We start from the raw sequence: 21,092 nt of genomic DNA, 5'->3' as shown, positions 1-21,092 counted from the left end.
GTCGCAAGCATGTACAATTCCCCATCCTGTCTACCGTCGATTCACCGACACTAAATAACGCGGAGGAGGCTCTGGTAGCAGACACCCAGGAAGAAAATCGGTGACGGGTGTTTGTATGTAAGGTAGTTAGGTACCTAGGTATGGATGAGGCCCTCAATAGGTGGTGGAATCAGAAGTTCACTGGCATGGTCCCAGCGTTTCAGCGTCCCTGGACCCTAACGCAGGCCGGACCGTCCCAGGCCAGCGCCGTGCAGCCGCGATCATTGGCGAGACCGACCTTGGCCCTGTTCATGTCATCTCAGCAAGCCGTCATGCATCATCTCCCAGTTCATTCTTATCAACTTGGGTTCACGGGTTGTCAACAAACGACAACAACACTTCGAACGACACGACCAATCGAGGGCATAAAATTCCTTGGCCGGCAAAGAAAATTCACGTAAGAGCGAGGGCCATCGAGCTTATCGTTCTCGCTGACTCCACAAACTCTGCCGATGTGACTTGAGCGTGATTTCGAGTAGAAACAGAACAACGAACGGGCAAGAAACACTGAATTGACACAGAAAATGAGAGGATTCACATTGTACTGTACAGAGGGCCTGAAAAAGTAAACTGCAAGGGAGCAGACGAGACCACTGCACGAAGCAGAAAGCGGTTGAGTTGCATGAATGATACATACAAGGGATTCGCATGAAAAGAAACACTAACTAATTGCGTCGGCCATTTCCACTATCGTCGTCCAAGGCTCGAATCCGCCGCACCGAGGTCCACCAAACCAAGCAAGTCCAGCAGCCAGGTCCCACGACCGTGACCAGGGTCAGGGTCGTTTTCACACTCATGCTCAAACTGCCAGCATCATCATCAACATCATCATCTTTCATAGACCCACCCCTCTGAGAGGCTATGTATGTACGCGCACGGCACCCAGAACATCTGGCACACACTCACAATGCATCCTGCGGCCGCCTCTGCAACCCGCCGTCGGGAACAAGCGCAGAACCCCAGAACACGCAGCGGCCCAAGGTTCGGGGCCCTAGAAACCCCAAACCATTCGCCCGCGCAGTGCAACGCCCTGACAGCATCTACAGATTGTTCTGTCCTTGTTTCCAAAAAGAGAGACGATAACCCCAGTAGCGTTGCACTGATTGATGATTGGGTAATTTTCCCGGATACTTACTCAACTCAGCGCATAGCTTTCATGATGTAGGTATGTGTGTCTTCAGGTATGGGAAGCATTACAGAGCCTCTTGGATATGCTTCCTTCATGTCCTTTGACTTGGTTGGACACGATGTCTCTACCTAACCTAAGCTGATGCCACATCTAGCAAGTCGCTTTCTGAGCTCCGGGCGCATCTTGCCTCTGATAGGTTCGGCCATATCATGCTATCAATGCCCACCAGTCCAACTCTTACGTACGTCTATCAACCACGACTCTCACAAACGGGCCTTCACGAGCTCTTCAACCACACTTTTCCCTTTTTTCGTGTTGTGCAAAGCTCTCGTTTTTTGTCTTTCCTGGTTAGAGGGTGATCCACAAAGATGCTTGCCGGCGCACGTACGCACACTCGGGGAGAAACATCTTTTGTTTCGCCAGCTAACTAATTCACAAGACCTGCACTTGCTTTGTAGGCGGATCCGGCGTTTGTTCAGCCATAAAAACAGAGGAATTATAGTCTACTAACGAAGTCATCACTCGCATCTGTCATCTATTGGGGCGCGGGATGCATCGATGCGGCTGCGAGAGGCTCGGAGCCATGCTCTGAATGGAATCAAACACCAGCTGGGCTCGCCCGGCGTCTCCTTGGCCAGAATGGATGGATCCACAGCCGCTTGTGTCGCCGCCTCGGCTGTTCAACTTACCCCTCGACTGCTGTAAGGTACCAGCAATTATGCTACAGCCAAGTCATGATTGAAGGGCGAGATGGTGTCGAGCGTGTGTGGCCCGGTTGATTTGACGCCAGACAGTACACAGAGAATGCGGTATTCGTACACTGGTGCATCTGCACACACGTCCAGAAAGACTATGTCCTGTGACGTCTTGTGCTGCTGCGCCCTACCTTATGCTCTGTTCCCCGGTCATGCCTCAGCCTTGGTTTGCTGAACCCTTTCCAAACCGCTGGGACGGATGAGCACCCACAAGACAAAGATTGCTAACAACAGCAAAATATCAACACACGACACTGAAGAGCCCCTCGCCAATACAAAATCCTTTACTGCTGTGTGGTCACTGGCCATATCTAGAAATTCTTCTACTTGGATGCCGATAAAAATGTTGCTCTGGCTTTGCGCGACACGCGAGCATGACCTTGATATATTGCGGAGGTTGTTGCTCATAGATCTGGGTTGTGTCTCCCATCTTTCTAAATGCACCAACCCACCAGACCTATGACCTCGTGACTGTTACTGACTGAGGCGGCAAACGACGGGCGCTCAACGAACCTTGTGGCATATTGGCCTTTACAACTACGTACGTACGGGAATTAAACCTTGAATTGCCGCGCTTGTGCCGGTGTGTCATTTTTGGAACTGTACTTGGCAAGTCCGCATTCAGTCTGGATTATTATGCCGAGGACTTGTGTCTGACTGTATCGTCTCCCATATGGTATGTTCCCATCCAGACGTTGAACGAGCTGGTACACAGGATGGATCCAGGGAAAGGAGCAACACAAATATGATGAGCTTGGACAGGTAAGAAGAGCTAGTAGACAGCGACGGGCGTGGATTGTTGAGCCAAGTTATGATCAATCTGATTGACGAACATATAGTCTAGTGGTCTCAGGAAGCCCATCAGGGAATGCCCAGACCTAGACAAGACACGCGAGAGAGGGAGGCGCCGTGCCCGTTGAGATGTGGTTGTCGGCGGACATTCCAGTCGGGAGAGAAGCCCAATGTCCAAGCATATTTCTCTTGCCCCTCACTTATTAACATTTGCTTTGAGTTAATATTGACCTGAGACTTGATTTGGTCTACGCAGGTACCCTTCCTTATTGATAACTAAGTGCTAACTCATCCGCTGCCTTGCCCTTCCGCTCGTTGACCGCTTGAATGTCTCGGCGTGACAGTCATTGCTTGGAGGCAATAGCCTTCCGCACCTCGAAGGATCTCCAGCTCCCCACAGGAAGCCTCTTTTTTGTTTGTCCCTTATTGAATCAAGGATGCATATCAAGCAGGAAGCAATCTTCTATTGTGTCACGTCATGGGCTCGAATTGGGGCCCTGGTCCAAAAGAACAAAGACGATGCAATCAATGCATTGCGATACACGCTGAGCCAATCGCTTACGGTCCGGCCCTCGAGGCGTCGATGAACATATGGGCATGAACAGTGTTATTGATATAGGCAGCCTGGTGTAGCCTTGCCATTCCTCGACTTGGCTACCTAACCTCAGCTTGCTTGAATCAGTCAGTGACACCCAAGGCAGTCCACTCTTCTCCGTATTATTGTTATTCTCATTCTCATTCTGGTACGTGCTCAGCTGGTCTTTTCATCTCCCGAGACGGGCTGGCTTCTAGCCCTCGACTCTAACGCCAGAAACGCGCTGGATCCGGTCCTATGCTTTGTTTCCTCAACATCAAGTCTTTATTGCCTGCCTTTTTGGAAGTCTGTTAAATATAGTCTCCCATTGCAAGATCGGTAGCTTGTATCAGAATAGGCGCTTGCGCAGATTAGTTTGTGTTAGGCAGTTTGCACGTCCGTACTGTATGTTGCCCTCTTGTATTGTATGGTACGGGATAGAGACTTGGCTTAGATCATGATCGTGAATGAATCTTATTTTGCCCGTACTCGCAGCTTTGCTTTCAGACTAACCCAAGTAATATTTTAGTCGAACTCGCCTGGTAGCCGGGCTCCTGGGTACAGCACAGTGCTTGCCGGGGCTTAAATCAGAGTACAAGGGCAGGCTGCTCGGGCTGGGCTGCAGCGGGTACGGTACCTTAGGTGCCAGGTCTTAGGCCTTAGGCCTTAGAGGCTTGCCTGCGTTAGTACATACTTAGATACAGTGCACTACAGTACCCCGAGGACGGGAGCTGTCCCTAACGTGGTTTTTTGGTTTTTGGTCCATGAGGTGCCCTGCTAACTTACCTCCACTAGCTGGGGCCGGTTCCCTGGGAACGGCACGACACCGGCCCATCCGTCCCATTAACTTACTCCCGCCCTGGCCTTCCGCCACTTGCCTCCACTGTCCTGCCAGCCAGCCAGCCTAGGCCAGCCAGTCCGTCCAGTCCACAGCCAGTTCAGTTCAGTCGGTCAATCCACAGCATCTCGCCCTAAAAAAAACCCTTCCTTCTGCTGCACCTGAGCTGCAGTGTACACACTACCTTAGTACCTACAGCACACTGCGCACTACGGCGTACACTACACAACACTACACCACGCACGCTGCACCTGCGCCTGGCCCCTCGCACAAACCCTTTCTTGGTCGCTTTCGTTAGACTCACACCCCTTTCATCCCCTGCCATTAGCTCCCCACTTCCCTGTCGCCGCAATTGCATGGGATGAGGACATCTTTTGAGAGGAACAGACCTTACCGTAGGTAGGGACAGGATACCTGTAGCTTGACGTGGTAGGTATAGCACCTGCCCTGAATTTACCTTACCCTCACCTCACCTTAACATTGACCCAACTCTCCCTCACCTCCCCTTCTTACTTCTCCATCATACATATCTCTCAGTTCTTCAACTCTCCACTCGCAACCTCCTCTTCTCCATCAGCATTCCCATCAAGTGCAATCAAAACACTCTATCAAAGCTGTAACCTCATTCCTGTTTGACATTGGTCCAGGGGATGGCACCTCGTTTGTACATGTTCTGTTGTCGCCCGTGAAGGAAAAAGAAACAAATTTCACCAAAAGAAAAAGAAGAAAAAAAAAGAAAAAGAAAAAGGAAGGACGCTCACGAACGAGAACAAACGACTCTCTTTCCGTTTCTGTTCGGGGCGTCAGACATAACTCAATCCCACGTCGATCGACAAACGCTTCCTTGGGAGGATATCTCCTCTTGCAGACACGCACAGCGAGACAGACAGACAAACAGACAGACCAGCAGCAGTAGGAGGGAGACAGTACATATTTTGTCTCTTCACCTGACTATTTCCGCACCCCCAAGAAAAAGGGAAAGCAAGGGCAAAAAGGGCCCAAAACTGTCCCCTCTTTTATTTTATTTTTTTCTCCCCTCACCCCCAGTACCAAGTCTTAAGTCTCAAATCCCAGTCTTCGCAAAGCAAAGCAAATCCACAATCCACAATCCCCAAAAACCCCAGGCTCCATTTACGGTTGGGTGGTTCCTGGTTCTTCCCACGCACCGCACCGCACGCACGCACGCACGTACACCGTCGACGTGGATCAGATTGGATCGGAGGTTCCTCCCATCCCATTCCCTCCCTCGCTATAATTGTCGGCCTGTCCCGCCGCACTCTTCCCGCCCACGTCAGAGACCATTTCCATACTCCTCCGCCTCTCAGGAACCAGAACCTCCGTCAGGCCAGGCTTAGGATTGCGGTTCCAAGACCTCGTGGAATTTGCTGTCATCTCCCGCCGAGACATACACTCGCTCACTCATTCTTGACTCGCAGCAATCGGGCATCCCGTCGACCTACAATACAGTAGGCACAAGACACGCGCGACAGCTCAAGAGAGTAAAAGACAGCCCAGGATCTCGACGACTCGGTTTAGATTATTTGACTATTTCCCTTTCCCTCCACTTCGCCTTGGTCTTGGATTATTTCCACCGCCAAATGCTCAGTTGCAGAAACGTCCCTCAAACCATTCAACTGCACGCATCTGGTATCATCGTCGCTGACCGCATCAGCCCGTCTGTGGCCCTTTGCGCCTCAACATAGCATGGCCGACGACAGCTACCGAAAAGAGTATCCCCAGCAGAGCCGCCCAGAAGACACTCACTCTCGACCCCAGTCACATTATCCCCCTCCGCCGGATACCGCCCAGCGGCCCTCCGACGCTCCTCCATCCAGCATGGCTACATCAGTTACTTTGCCCTCCATCCACGACTCCCGCGGTTACGGCCCGCCGCCTGCAGCTCCGGGACGTGGCTATCCTGCCGACCCGCGATACGCATCTCCCAATACCGTCAATGGCTACCCTCCTCCCGGCCATCAGCCTCCGCCCGGTCAACCTCAACAGTACCTTCCGCCTTTGCAGCCGCAATCTGATCCCCGATCTTCGGCCTATCCTCCGCCGCCGGACCAACGTAGTGGCTATTATGATGACCGTCGTCCACCATACGGGCAAGAGGCGTATAGCACGGATCCCTACTATGCCTACTACCGCGGACAGCCTCCTCCTCCTCCAGGACCTCCGCCGCCAAATGGCCACCCAGGCTACCGTCACATCCCCGCCGGCGTTTATGAATACCCAGTCGGACATGGCAGTGCGCCTCCTCTGACACAGGCAGCCCCGCGACAACGAACATCAATTGCTTGCAGATATTGCCGGAAGAGAAAGGTTTGTGACTGACGCGATGTTTGAAGGTTGTTCCATTGTCGCTCAAAAATGCTGACTATCTATAGATCCGTTGCAGCGGCTACCAGAGCGCCCCCGGTGGCAAATGCCAGAATTGCGCCCGTATGAACCAAGAATGTATCTTTCAGCCCGTATCTTCTTCAAGCTCAACAGCTTTTATCCCCGTGTCAGCTCTCCCGGGAGGTGTACCCCCGGGCACTCAACTCTTCGGTGCCTATGGGCAACCACTGGCCCCAGGCACAGTCCCAGCACCTCCACCACCCCATGCTGCTTATCAGCATGCTAGTGCCCCTCCCCCTCCTGGGAACTACTACGCGCCTGTCCAGTCACCTACAGAATCCTTTTCGTCTTATGGCGACGCGAGAACCGATGACGGCAGCCAGCTTGCAGGGCGACGACGTCGCAGGACGTCTGAAGAACAGGATGAAGGCTATAGACTACCCCCTCCACGAAGTGCCGTGGGTGAAGACCCGCGCAGAAGGTCTCCAGCAGAATTTTCAAACCACAGCAGCCCTGGTGGAGTGGGGTACCCTCCATATCAAGGTGCAAGACAGAGCCCACGAAACCCAACGAGTGGCAGTTTGCCTCAAGCTGCAACAACTGGTAGTTATGCAGCTTCTGCACCCGGCGGTCGTTCCCCGACAGGCCAAAATGGGTCAAGTGGTGCGTCCACCCCTGCGAGACAGGGACAGCAGTCCCAAGGAGGAAATGCATCGATCATGAGCCTGAGCAATTTGGTAGATAAAAGCGACATCGACAAGACCATGATTGACAGGCTCAACCGACCTGCACCTGGTCAGCCTGGCGCACGACGAGATGTCAGCCGCTAAGGAGATTGCATGGTGAGAGTTGACGCTGCCGGACACGTCAACGGAATGACAACGCTTGCCGAAGAGTCTGTTGGTTTCCGCTGGAAGGCTGCCGACAAGTTGATGACGAATGCATTGTTTTTAATACCCTTTCCGAATCAACTACACGTCCACATTTTCGTTGACCGGGAAGTGATAGGAGCATGGCTCAAGTGAGGAGGAAAAAGAAAAACAGCGGGCGGGGGGATCGCGATAACAAATACAGGACAAGATGTCAGGATCTAGAAAAAGACGCGAGTTTGGCGACAAACAACCCCTTCGTTCGGTTCTGATGGTTTATTGGACGTTTTGTTATATGGCACTTGATTTATGTGAATTGTCCTTGACAGACTGTTCGTTTCTCGGAGGGGGAAGGATTTTGCCCGAAAAGCAACTACTGCAAAGTCGTTGTATTATTTTTAATCGGTCGGCCACTATGTGTTTCCAGGAAAGACGGATAGCCTCACGGCACCATACGGTTTGGTTTTGTTTATGCTGATGCTTTGTCACGTTTGTACATTCGTGTTGTTTATGTTGCCTCTTCTGCTATTGTTGCCATCTGGGTAGAGAGAACGAGAGCCGTAGCGATATGGTCTCGGATGATGTTTAAGGGTGTTCTGGAGAACGGAGGAAAGAGAAAAGCCAGATCCTATCCAAAGGTACTGGAGGAGAAGATGGCAAGCAAAACAGAGTGAGGGAGCTCAGGGCTCCGAGAGGAGGATGATAGCAAATGCTGTGGGATTGATTCTGAAGATTCCTTTAACTCTTGTTGTTCTTTTGCCTACGTACTTGAGTACTGATCGCGATGGTCAAATCCAATAGGGTGATGACCATGTATAAACAGAATTTATGTTGTGATTTTGATCGAGATGTGTAGGTGATGTGATGAGGTTTTTCAGTTCAAGGTCACTTTATGCTGAGAAGACATCTGCGTGCCTGTATAGTCCCATACTGTCTCGTCGAGCACATCTCTCTCTGTCTCTCGGGACTGGGACTCGGTGGTTAGGCTCTTGCTTCCGCTGTGCCCAGCTAATGATTGGTTTGTCACAGGCGCAAGTCCAGGCGGAGAGGGGCAAACGAGCCAATGAATGGCTCTAAATTCAAAGGACCTTCCAGCAGGTGGCCTTGGAGTTGACACTGGCTGTAGGTACTGAATAGGTTTATGTGATGCACTAAAACCACCAACCTTTATTTACTTGGTAGATACATAGCCCATTAATTTACCAACTGGGGGCCAGAGTTTGGAACCCGTGGTTGATTATCACCGTACTACACTGAGCTAAAGAGTAAGCGGAGATGCACAAAACTGGAGAGGGGACGAGGAGGCAAGAGGACAGAAAGAGAGAACGGCTCAGGTCAAATCAAGTAAAGTCAAGCCAAGCCAAGCCAACAAACAGGGACAAAAGACTAGGAGCTCACAACTAGAAGTGCCCAAGTTAGGATTTAGGCCGGCTAGAGGCCAGGCAGGGAACAGGCCTCTCCGAGGGGGGCTTCTACAGTATGGACTGAACACAACGATCTTGTTAGGGGAGTGGGCAAGCAACGGATGCATGGTCATCGAGTGTCACCCGAAGACTCCCGGCGGATACGCGGCAGATACCGTTGAGATTTACCAGGGTATCCAGTGGGAAGGAGTAGGTACAGTAATAAGGCAGAAGGATTTGAATTTTGATGATGATATAGATTCGCACGACATGGGCATTCATTCAGTTAGGTTGCAAGTATGTATGTACCTGAGACTGAGAGTTTGGGGGACGGAAGCGGGAAAGGCGTTGACATTAGCAAGGTTTTGGGGACTGGAGGGGCATTACAGCACGGTTGGATCAGAGGCCAGGCTCGCCCAAGGGACAGAAACGGCGTTTGACTTTGGCCGATTGACGGCTGATCAAGAGAGAGCAGAAGAAGGAGAGGGAAGAGCCTCGCGGGGGATGGGATGGGATGGGATGGAATGGCGGGGGGGGGCGGACTAGACTACACAGGCGGCTCTTTGTTTGCTATGGAGACAGACAGATAGACAGACCATCAGCAGTAGTCTAGCTATCTTGGTCTGGTTTACGAAGAGCGGTGGGATAAGAGCGTAGATGCATGTAGGCGAGAGAATGGAGTATGCTCAGAGAGGGGTAGGCAGAGCAGAGAGAGTACTGAGAGAGAGAGAGAGAGAAAGAGAAAGAGAGAGAAGGCAATCACAGAGTCGATCCACATGGTTAGAGATGATATTGACCGCTATCTAGACAATAAGAGTAAGAGACGGGGCTCAGTCATCAAGTGCATCTTGAAATGCAGCCTTGCGGCATACATGCATGCATACCTACAGTACAGTGTGGTCCAGTGCAGTAGTGGACTGACCATGGCTGGCTGATGCAACGGGTAGTGGGATTAGTTACAGTAGGCTCTGGAGAAGAGGGTAGAGAGGGTAGAGAGGCTACCTTGCGGCAGGCTAAGTACAGACTGCATAGGCGTAGAGGCTAGAGAGGAGCCTTTTTGCGGCTGTCTATCAAACCGTTGACTTTTAGCGTTGATCACCCAATTCGAGTCAAGTTCAAGGGCGTATAATGTCTCATTAGTAGTTGATTGTGCTGGGTGAGCCGTGAGCGTGTGTGTGCCTTGTCAAGGGGGGATGGGAGGGGGGAGGATGAGGAAGACGAAGACGAAGAGGAGGGCGAGAAATATTGAGAGACATTACTATACCCCTCCCTCCCTCCATCGGACTATTCCCACCGCCCCATACCCTCTCGGCCAGGACATCCCCTGTCAATCCATCTTCCTGTGTTTGAAAAATAAGTTGAGGGTTTCCATATGGAATGTTGGTCTGAGCACTCTCAGTTCACCCACTCACTCACTACCTGTGAGGACGGGAAGAGCACATGACCCTTGGCTGATGTGGTCAGCAAGACATGGGCAGTTTTAGTGGATTGATTTGTTGGTCTGAGCTCTGAAGTCTTGTTTGTTGGTGATGTAACTGTTGTGCTAGCAACACGAGGCTACAGAGGGTCTAAGAGCCACGAGACGAGACGAGATCAGACTCTGGCCTCAGGTACGAGCCGTAGACTTGATAGATTAGCGGACGATTATAGCCGTGACACCGGTTTCCAATGGTCCAAGCGGTGGGCTACTAATAAACTACGTATGCATGTTACTCTACTTGATATTGAAAAGTCTGAGCTCAAACGCGTCTAAGAATAAAACGAAACATTCATCTTCCCAGCCAAACTGACGATTCCCATGAATCGTGACAGATGGCACGGCGTTTGCAGTCTTGCTGAATAAACGCGGCATTTTCGCCTTTCTCTAGTATTAAAAGATTGATATTACAGTGGATAGAGCCAGGGGTAGTAATGACATCCCTTCTGCCGTGGTGCATCACAATTCCAGGGACCCGGTTCGCAACGTTCTCTGCCCAGGCACTCACTGGAAATGCGCTCCAACGGCAGGGGATTAGGGCCAGGGCAGGGCTTGCCGAAAGAGCATACATACGGTTTGGGATACCTAGTGAGGAATATGGACGGATCAGGATCTGGATCTGGACATGAATAGGGGATTAGAATAGACACTGTAGCTAAGCAAGGGGGGCGAGGAGGGGGAGGAGGGGCTATTGACCGACACCGCGATCAAGAGGGGGACAAACTTGAGGGGCGTGTGAGTGAGTGAGTGAGTGAGTGGATGAGGACTGAATGAGTGACAGACAGACTGAGAAGCGGTGATCTGATGAGGCGGCAAGGTTTTGCTTGGGCTTTGCTTGGCCCTTAGGCGTAGTCCTCAAGACAAGACTGACTGGACGTGGACACTCGTGGGAACTGGAGAAAAAGGGAGCAAAAGTGGAAATGAGTCAAGCGAGTTCGGCCAAGGGAATAGCCGTAGACTGTAGATGTACTAAAAAGGGGGGCGTGTAAGTCAGTCATTGTCTGTCTTGATTAGTCTCGAAGAAGAGAAGCCTCGCAAGCCGCTGGTGATATGATTGTGATAGCGATTGTGATTGTGACTGCGAGAGACTAATAAAACATAGAAAGCGGGGAGGCAAGATATTGGTAATGCAAACAGTAAAGATGAAGCGGCAAGAGAGTCTAGAGCTGATGCTGATGCTGCTGATGCTGATGCTGATGCTGTAGTCTACATCCTGGCTGAGCTGACTTGGGCTACTACCCATTGCCACCGAGACACGAGTTCCGATACGAGAAGGAAAAGGTTGGGTTGTGTCTAAAACTGACTGTTATGTGATCAAGCTGTGATAAGACAGACGTTGCCTGCCGCTGTCAAAACGTGATTATGAGGCTATTTCCGTCGAGTCCGCCGCCATAAGGTTAATGGCACCCTAAGGAAACTCCCCTTAAAGCTGGGGAATGCCGTCTTGAAAAAAAGTATTCGTCGAGTCGATGTTGATAAAGTTCCGTGTCGCACGTCGTGTCGAAGTTTCAGAGTCAATGATGAGTCCATCTCCAGTATGACGGAAGGATTGTGATAATCAAAAGGGCAGGCAAATTGAGTGGCATTTGACTCAGACGTGAACTAAATCTCCGAAATTCATGGAACTGATGTAGAAAGTAACAGGCATGTCGCTGAAATACCAGTGTAAAAACAAATATCCATTCTTGAAATGCTTGCACGTAATGGAATGCGGGTGGCCTCACAAAATGCAATCAGAGACAGAAAAAAGGGGCTACTGAGATGAAGCTATACTACATGCCAAACCACGAGATTGCAGCGGACCAAAACCGCTATGGACCGTCCCGACGGAACGAGACGATTCTCTGAGACATCAGAAGAATGGAGGGAGAGGGAGAAATGCATTTGGTCGCAATACGAGCATCGTGTCTTAGACATCGATCTACTTTGATCATCAGGCACTCGGGCCAAGATCGTGATGCAGATGTTGCAAGGTTGTCTACATCAGCAGCAGGAATGCAAATCAAGGGACATGGCGATATCCCTTGTCTCTCTGAGAAGTGGCTTCCAGCTGGGTAAGGTATGGAAATGCTACCTCGGAGCTACAGCTACAGCTACAGCAGGTGGAATTCACCAGTTGCGTTTCTACCTGACGATAATCTCTCCTTGGTGTTTTTTGCCTCGTCACCACCAACAACTTCTGATCAACAACTCTACTCTACTTCGTACACGCCCATACCCGACACTCTGGATTGGGAAAACCAAACTCGGTTTAAGCTTCTTCCACGCATAGAGTTAGAGCAGAAGAAGAAGAGAAAACTCTTCGTTTTCAGCTGTCCACAGTGCAACTTTGCCTCCCGCGAACCAGGAAACCCGGATCGCCTCCCAGCTCGCGTAATCATCCCAGCTCGTCGGGACCGGGAGGCAGAAATAGAGACAAAGAGGCGCATGCGGACGTTTCTGTACTACGTGGAGGGCGAGATCTGGCCGAAAACGAATCTTCGCAAAGAGCGGTCGAGGGGCACTGGAATGCAAATGACGTCCTTTCCAAACCGAGACCGAGAACCAAAGAGTCCGGATGCGCACGGGAACAGCTTCGGAGGTTCCGTGAACGGCCTCGGCGACCCAAACTGACGGGAGCTGAAGACACCTCCCGATATCGTACTCCGTAAGCAGTCGTGACTATGCCTGACTTCCTTTTGAGTTCGGCGACGGTGATGATGACGGAGAAGGGAAGGAGTTTACCGATCTTGACTTCCCGCTTCCGGACAACGGGACGTCACGGGATAACGGACGGTTCCATATTACAAACGGGAAGGATCGAACTCTGCTGCTTCAGTTATCTTTGCAAACTTGGAAGAGGCAACGGCTGTGCAAGTGCAGCTGAAAGACGGACCCCACGGCAAACTCCGTTCTGGGCCTTTGATTTCTATTTCCATCATCATCATCATCATCATCATCATCATCATCATCACCGCCGCCGCCGCCGCCGAAGACTCGCCCTATCAGCAACTCCGGCGATGCCGTCTTCCATCACGAGACGAATAGGGGCCCTGTACTTTCTATATCCGGCCGAGGGAGAATCATATCAGCCGGGATGTTGTGGAGATGAAGAGCGGTAAAGGGCTCGAGAGCCATTCTGCATCGTCTGGAACCACTGACGCCACGGGCTGGTCTTGACGTTTATGGATACCCAACTGCCTGGAACGGGAACAGCCTTCTCCGGCAAGAGGAACGAGACGAGGGACAGGAGTTTCCTGAGTCTCCGCGTGACCTACTCGATTCTTTCAGAGTGTGAATCAAGACCAGAGTACTTGCGCCTGGAATCGCCAACCTAGGACTTCCTTGCTCCCGAGCACGAATCAACAATTGACACTTTGCTGCCAGTTCCGTCAAGACAAGACAGGTCGCCTTGAGAGAAGACGATGCAAGGGCTTTGATCAGACATGCCCACTAGGCAACGATGATCAAGTCCAACTGGACATTGAAACAAAAACCATTTGTTTTCGATTGCTACCATCTTCAAGATTTCTGCTGACCAGAATTCTATCGTCATACCGTAACGATAGGAGACACCAAGCCCAAGTTCCCCTTCGAAGAATGGATCAACCCATAACCAGCGGGCAGCTCAACTCTGCTTGACTTGCTAAAGGGGCCAAACAGTTTTGGCTATGGCAGTCAAGCTATTCAGATGTTTGATAAACCAAACTCAGACTCGAACCCAGAACCCAACTCGGCGGCGAACGATTATACAATGAAACAAAGGGAAAGAAAGAAATAGTGCTGAATTGCTCGTGATTGTCGGCTCGCTGTCTTGGTCTGGTTTAGACATGATATGCTTGCAGACAAGAGTCCTGGGTTGCGCCCTGCCATTAGCTCCTGGAGATCATGCCTTGCGGGGATTACTGGACATTACCAAGTTGCTGCTGCATATGTTCACAGTTGAAGCTGGTCAAGGGCAAGATGGTATCAAAAGTCTCGATGACTTTACTGTTGATACAAGTTAAGCAACAGTACTTTGATAAGCACGGACCCTATACTTGCTGCTGGCCTTCTTCTCGGCAGTTCTATCACGGCTTCTGTGGTTCATCAATGGGCTTGCTGGTTGTCACTTTGCAATTTGAGAATTCTCATCGAGACATGCAACCGATACGAACCTTCCAGCAAGGCTGGTCGTTAAATACCGCCATTCGTTGAACGCTCTACTGTTAGACATCTCTGGAAAGCGTTTGTCAACCAAAAGCCTCTATGTCTTTGTTTGATTCTTCTGGCTCGTTCCTTGCTCCTTGCCCGTCGGCCAAATTCCCTGCAGGGCTTCAGATCAACCATTTGGTACCCTGTAACTTGCTTTCCTCAGCTCTTCGCATCGGTTGCTGATACTCGACCTCGGAGCTTACCTTTCTCTCGATCCATTGCCCATGTCTACAGCTGTTCTGGTTTCCACTTTCGTACGTCTCGCTTGGGCGACACTCGTCGCCTTAAGGGGACTAATGCGGCCGGGCCGGAGACCCGGAGACACAACAGCACGCTCCACACTGTGTGAAGGAGAAACAAGACGCCTGGCCCTTTTCTCTTCAATTAGAAACCGGTCAGAGTCCGTCTCCTTTCGAACGAGGTTGGTGGCTAAGTAGCGTTGAGTGATTTTGGTATCTGGACCCATGAGGCATCGCGACATATCATGATGTGTGTTGGCTGAAGAGAAGGGACGGGAAGGCCCGCGCGGGTAAAGAAGGGATGGAACCAACACACGACAGGGGTGGCTTTTAGGACGTCATGCAAGGCAAGATGGGGCAAGGGTGCACTTAACTTTGGCTCTAGAGAGACCGTCTATGGGCTTGGTGTTACGATTCCACCGTCGTCAAGACCGAGACCCAAGGTGGATGAACCTATTGGGCATATCCCTCAACTTCCCGCATCAATGCAAGCTAAAGTGGTTATCGCTTTGGCTTCGGGTTTGGCCGCCCAGCCTCCCCGTGGCCAGGCTGGATACGATGGGCCCGAAAAGACCCTCAAAATAGAACCGAGTCAAGAGAACAGACTCCCTTACAGACCATAAGGCTCGTAGTGAGTCATTAGCTCATCAGTAACCTGGAGATAGCCTCTTGGTCTATTTGATTCTGTCGGAAATCCCGATTCACGGCAAGCCCGTGGCGTGTCGCTCATGAGTAGTTTGGCCAATTCTCCCGTGAGGGTCTCGACCGAGATGGAGATTCGCGACGTTCCGGATAATTACATACTCCATCTAAAATGGGGAGGTATTGAATAGCCAGTCATGAGGCATAGATGACAAGATCGAATCGATAGTGTGAGAGGGAGGCGATGAACTTCAGCTGAAGACTACACAGCTCGCTATATCTAGTCTATCTGACACGATCTCGACTAGTGACGAAGTATTCTTATCTTGTGGGTGATTGACATTTCCTGTGCAAACGCTACAAGGGATATAATAGTCTGGTGTGTTGAGAGGCCGTCGACATGCTTTGAACGAACACGGTGGGCCATCGCAGCCGAAAGTGAAGCCCCTTTCCCTTGAACGGCCTCCGGGTGAATGGTTCTGGTACCTGGCTCTTCGCTCGCAGTTACGTTCGACGCCTGCTGAAGACGAAAATTACCCAGAGGTGTTTAAGGATTGAAAAAGGTGTCGACTGACTCTGGGGGGGTTAAGTAAACATAAGAAAGGTGTCTTTCGAGAAAGGAATTGAGAGTACATCACGAAAGGTTGGCCTGTATACATCGGTATCATGCTTGGAGTCGAGTAAAAGTTGGCCATGAGCTATTACGACAAGATATGGTAGCTGTCGTTAAAGAACAAGGCAAAGGCTCTATGCTGAAGAGGAGATTTGGACCCTATGGATTAGAAGATCTCTCGATAGCTCGGAGCTCAATTGACCTGTTGCTGGGGTCTTGTTTGAGCTACCATGCCCTTAAGGCTGGCGTCAGTCCTCAGCTTGGAACAGTGATTGAGACGGCGGTACTGAAGCACAACTCTCAATACGCAATCATCTTGGGATCTCACTCAATGGGCGATAAATGCACTTGCTGCTTGGGGGCAGGCCGTAGGATGCGAAAGAGAGTGTCGATAAGTGACATGGATTCTGATTACCAGGGTGTCTGTAGGATCTATTGTGTGTTCAGAGAGGAACTTGGGGATAACATTGAGATTTACGCGTCAGTTTCAATGCCGCCAGCCAAAGGCTAGTTGCTATTGAGGCAGCGTACAGCTGGTAGACTCGAATGATAAGAGAATGGGATACGGTTTAGGGAGTCAAACTCGGAAACATGAGCGAAATATGTAACGGCTATATATTATGTTTATGTTTTATGCTCATCAAGTCGTTTCTTCGTTATATTTGCCAGGCGCCTAGTCCAATAGACGCACGTTGATGCAATGCTTCTTCTAATGTAATGTCTTTGCCGACGTGCATGTATATATGTAACCGGTAGCAAGGTGTTGCAAAGTGGATGGTGTTTCGGTGAGAGCATCGATGCATAGTTTCGCTGCAGTTATGATGATACCATCAAGGGCTTGGGCTTCCTCCGCGACTTGTGTTCTCAACGCAGACCTCTTCGCGCACTGTGACATTTCCGTCGCGGGCATCGCGTTCATAGACAAAGCATCTTTCAGCGTAAATGCCCATCTCGTTCCTTCTTCGCCATACATCACCCAATCGCCGCACCATGACTCGCTTCCAACCTCCGACGTTGAGTACGATATGTTTCCAAGGTGTATGCGAGCCGAGTCTCTCCTTCTCCTGCACAAGTAGTTTGAAGGTTTGCATCGCAGCCTCTCGATCACGGTCGACTCCTGGAGACACCTCTTCTAGAGGGTGGATTATGGTTTGGACGTGTAAGGTCAGCGTATGCACAGCTGGGAAGACACATATTGCCCTGAGAAAGGTAGTGGGATCGCATAGTCTGGTGTCTAGGTCAAGTTCAAGAGTGTGAACACACTTTAGCTGTTGACCCAGTTGAGCTAAGTCAACAGGTGCCAGGGTTGGGCATTTCTGGTCATCTTCTGAGAACCCAACGTGGTCCCTCAGCCGTAGTACCTGTAGCGACCTTTGATGTGCTGCAATAGATTCAAGCTGGAGCAATCGGGTATGGCAAGTCATGTTCAGGATCTCGAGTGCCTCGATATGATCTTTCACCAACAAGTTCAACCCAATGGTGGCATCTTCTCTCTTGTCAGACAGATGGGCACTGTAGTCTTCCACGTGGAGTGTATGCAACGCCGAGAACTCTCGGAAAGGCACTGAGCGAAGGAAGTTGAAGATGGGCACAGAAATCAACTCGAGCGACTGTATCTTGGAGAAATCCCAATGTTTCTGGACATCCTCAACTGTGTGGCTCCAGTCGTATGACCGTAGCATCAAGTCTACAATGGGTGGCATTCGTTCTCCAGGAGAGAACTTGAAGCACGTGCCTTGCCCTCGATCTTCATAGCGTAGTGCTTTTAGCTGTCGAGATTGGACCAAAAGCTGCTTTAACGAGTTGAGCCTCGTTGACAGCACCGGCATCGGATTGGCGAGTTTCAATGACGCCAACAGCTCCGAGGGAATCGATCTCGTAAAAGTTTCCAATGGATTGCCATTGTAGTCTCGTCGCAGGGGGAGGTCCTCGATGTACAGTCGGGTGCTATTCGAGTTGCAATTATGCAGGCGACGGAGCTCCGAGGGTGACCACAGACCCTCTGCAGGAATGTCGCCATCTATGTATTGCCATCTGTTAAACTATCAGCAAGAGAACGAGGATATCGAGAATGGGTGCCAGTACCGAACCGACTTTAATCGCTTGATGCAAGATAATATTCCAGTGATTCTTGTGGGGTCCAAGTTGCTTCGTATTGTGACATGATTTGTGAGATGTGAGATGTGCCGAGAGACGTTAGGATAGCGTTGTTCAGCATCTGGTGCGACGAGAGATTCGTTCAAGGTCAGGAATCGGTAGGCGATCGGTGTAGCTATGGCATCGAACCTCTTAGAGACTAGACGCACAGACGTGAGTGTTGGTGAGTCTATCTCACGAAGCTAATGTAGCATTTAGTATAAAATACTATCGGTAAAATTGGTTGTATTGTTGTGATATACCTGTTCGAACACAAGAGCCAGAAGTTCCGAGCTCAGGTGATTCAAAGATAGAACTGGCAAAGTCGGAGCCTTGTGCGAAGTGTCCATGCAATAAGAGGATTCCGATGACCTGGGTGAAAGGCAGGGCCGAGCTGGTGGTACAGAGTACGATAGCGTGATGGAGGGTGCGGGAACCAATAGTTCGGTAATAGATAGCATGGTAAGATGCCAGGCTCCGAGCAGATGGGGTCAAAGAATATGTTGGCAAGGAGAAATCGTTTCGGATTTGTGAATAACAAGAACTGATGGGCAGGACGCTGCTTCGACTATGTATCAGTCGGCCAGCTAAGATGATGCCCGGCAATGACCGCCGGGCGTAAACTCTACTTTTTTGTTTGATGACACTAGACTAGTTGAGGCGAAAGTAACGAAGGATGGAAGACGGGCAAGCCTCATGCGGGTTGGGAATCAACTTAGACACAGTATCCTCGCTCGACATGGAGTTATGATCCATCAAAGCAGAGCGGTTCCAGCAAGACGGAACCATGCCAGGGTTAATTGCCAGGATATGAGAGTAAAGGCGGGAGGGGTGGAATGATATCCACCAGGATTATGTATGGTCACGTCCTTTGCCCAAGTCAGGAGCAGCAGAGCCATGTATGAGCGAGATACATTGTCGGTGAGAGAATGTTGAGAACAGTCAACAGATGCCTAACTAGGAAGTGAACGAGAGATGGTGATGGCCATGTCACGAAAGGAAAGAAAACGCCAGACAAATGCTAGAAGCTCGGACTATCTCGAGACAACTGAGTGACCAAAGAGTCAGACTAAATACGGAGAGTCTAGGAGGGATGTGTGGAGATGGCTGAGCCGCCGAAGCGATTAAGATCGGGGTTCCCTTGTGGGGAGAGGCCAAGAAAGCAAAGAAAGGTAGGAGATGCAAAGTGTGGACGACGAAGAAACCAGGGTTCTAATCCAGGTTCGGGAGGTGACAGATGAGAGGCAGACATGGAGCCAAAGCCAAAGCCGGCTATTGTCGCCGTTATGGCTTTGTACAGGAAGCTAAGGAGACGGGACGAATAGTGGACAGAGAGCAGAGACATGGTGTGTAAAACGACATCAGGTACAGAACATGGAGGAGATTCTTGCGATGCCACGTATGAGACGTCGTCTCTATGAGAATGAGAATAAGAAGAAATGGCCAATGTTGATCGGAATTTGGGAAATTTCGATGCATCATCACGCCCAAAGAGCGTCTTGGAACCAGGATAGCCATGCCAACGACCTCGGTCGTTGGGCGGGGACCCAGCTTAAGAAAGAAGTCGAATGTGATGCCGTATCTTGTGATGAGTCTAGTCGTGCCGAGGCGGGAGAAAGACACGAGAGACAGAGCAAGATTGCGTACGCAACAGGCCATGTGGTTCTATCCAGAAGAGAACAAGCTTCGTCGCATTGAATAGGAGACCGCAAACCATCGAATAGAATGGCCTGTGACATTGATGCCGTGTGCGGGCAGCTCCCGCTTCCATTGTCATACAGAGAAGTAAAAGTCAAGGTCTGATATATTCTCGCAAGAGTTCCCCGAATCGGGAAAATGGACCCAATTGAAGGGAACGGCGGCCCCTCATGGTTTCAATGTCTGGAACCAATCGTAGTTGTTGAAACGCCCCGGACCACGGTGCGGGACGCAGCGGGGAGAAAAGAAACTTGAGCATTCAATCGCATTCTTCCGAGATCCTAGTTTGACTGGCTCGAGTGTTGATGGGTCGACAAAGATCTCGGCCGATGCACTAGCAGGAAAAGCCACATGAAGATTTGTCGCTTGAGATATCGGGTTGTGCTTGAGCCTTTGTTGGCCTTGACTCCAACGCTATAGGTCGATTTAAACGTTGAAGCAAGCATTTCCTTTCTTGGGTCTAGCGATGGATCCCAATGGCTTGGCTTGTTGGCGGCTCATCGACCCTAGATCCCGGCCGCTGCGGTAATATCAGCTTCAGGCATGCCATCAAATGCAATGCAAGTTGTCGCTTTGAGTATGAAATTTGCTTGCCTGGCTCTTCAATGGAAAATGGCAGCTGTCATGTGAGACCTTCCCATGTCAGGCAGGTATTGTTAGATAGGTACCTACTTAGGTAGGTAGGTAGGTAGGTACCCAGCAGTCCTTGCTTCCTTACGGATCCTGTGGGCATGGTTGGTGCCTTCCTTGCAATTAAAGATTTGTTGCTGTGTTTTTCTGGAAGGAAGCATGGGGTTTGACAGGTGATTGCTTTTTATGGTGAGCTTTCCCGTTTACTTATAACAGTCCCCAGTCTGTTAAGGCTCAAACTTCATTTTAACATTTCTACAACTGACCTGTCGCATCTTATCCCTGGATTTGTTTGTTAATCTCCTGAGGCCTGCTCTGTGATTGTTCTTCATCCACCGGGAGTTGTCAATCTCGAATCCATTTTCGGTGCATCCACTTTCCGAGTATCCTTGCACGACTCATCAGCTTCCAGCTGCGACTTCAATATTACATCGCAGCAACGTTATGCTCCTACATCTCGTGTGTCCTCAGAAGGCGGGGCAGACCAGTTCCAAACTAGATGGTGAAGCGGTGGAACAATGACGTCAAGGATTTTGTTCATGCTTCCTCGATAGCCATGTACAGCGTCATCTGTATCTTCGGAATCAAGTCAACGGAACCTGCTTCCTGCAGTGCAACCCAACGACTTCTCATCCATTCCCCTCCTGTTCATGTCAAGGATAGCCGACATGATCTGATGACAAGTAACGGTCTTGACCTTATAGACATTCAAGCAGTGATGATAGTGACGGTCAATGCATAT

The 21,092-nt window shown here is 50.5% G+C and overlaps 2 protein-coding genes across 2 annotated transcripts; one reads left to right on the top strand and one right to left on the bottom strand.

Moving 5' to 3' along the window:
* Positions 1–5,831: 5,831 nt before the first annotated feature.
* On the top strand, positions 5,832–7,300 carry FMAN_08656 (uncharacterized protein; the record flags this gene model as incomplete). The annotated part of the gene is made up of 2 exons (XM_041829411.1): positions 5,832–6,452; positions 6,518–7,300. The coding sequence occupies 2 exons, from the start codon at positions 5,832–5,834 to the stop codon at positions 7,298–7,300; spliced, it is 1,404 nt and encodes a 467-aa protein (XP_041680176.1).
* A 9,416-nt stretch (positions 7,301–16,716) lies between these two features.
* FMAN_08655 (uncharacterized protein) lies at positions 16,717–18,483 on the bottom strand (the record flags this gene model as incomplete). The annotated part of the gene is made up of 3 exons (XM_041829410.1): positions 16,717–17,920; positions 17,972–18,225; positions 18,286–18,483. The coding sequence occupies 3 exons, from the start codon at positions 18,481–18,483 to the stop codon at positions 16,717–16,719; spliced, it is 1,656 nt and encodes a 551-aa protein (XP_041680175.1).
* Positions 18,484–21,092: the final 2,609 nt, after the last annotated feature.

The sequence above is a fragment of the Fusarium mangiferae genome (assembly GCF_900044065.1).
Source record: "Fusarium mangiferae strain MRC7560 genome assembly, contig: FMAN_scaffold004, whole genome shotgun sequence".
NCBI lineage: Eukaryota > Fungi > Ascomycota > Sordariomycetes > Hypocreales > Nectriaceae > Fusarium > Fusarium mangiferae.
This window is presented reverse-complemented; position numbering and strand designations above follow the sequence as displayed.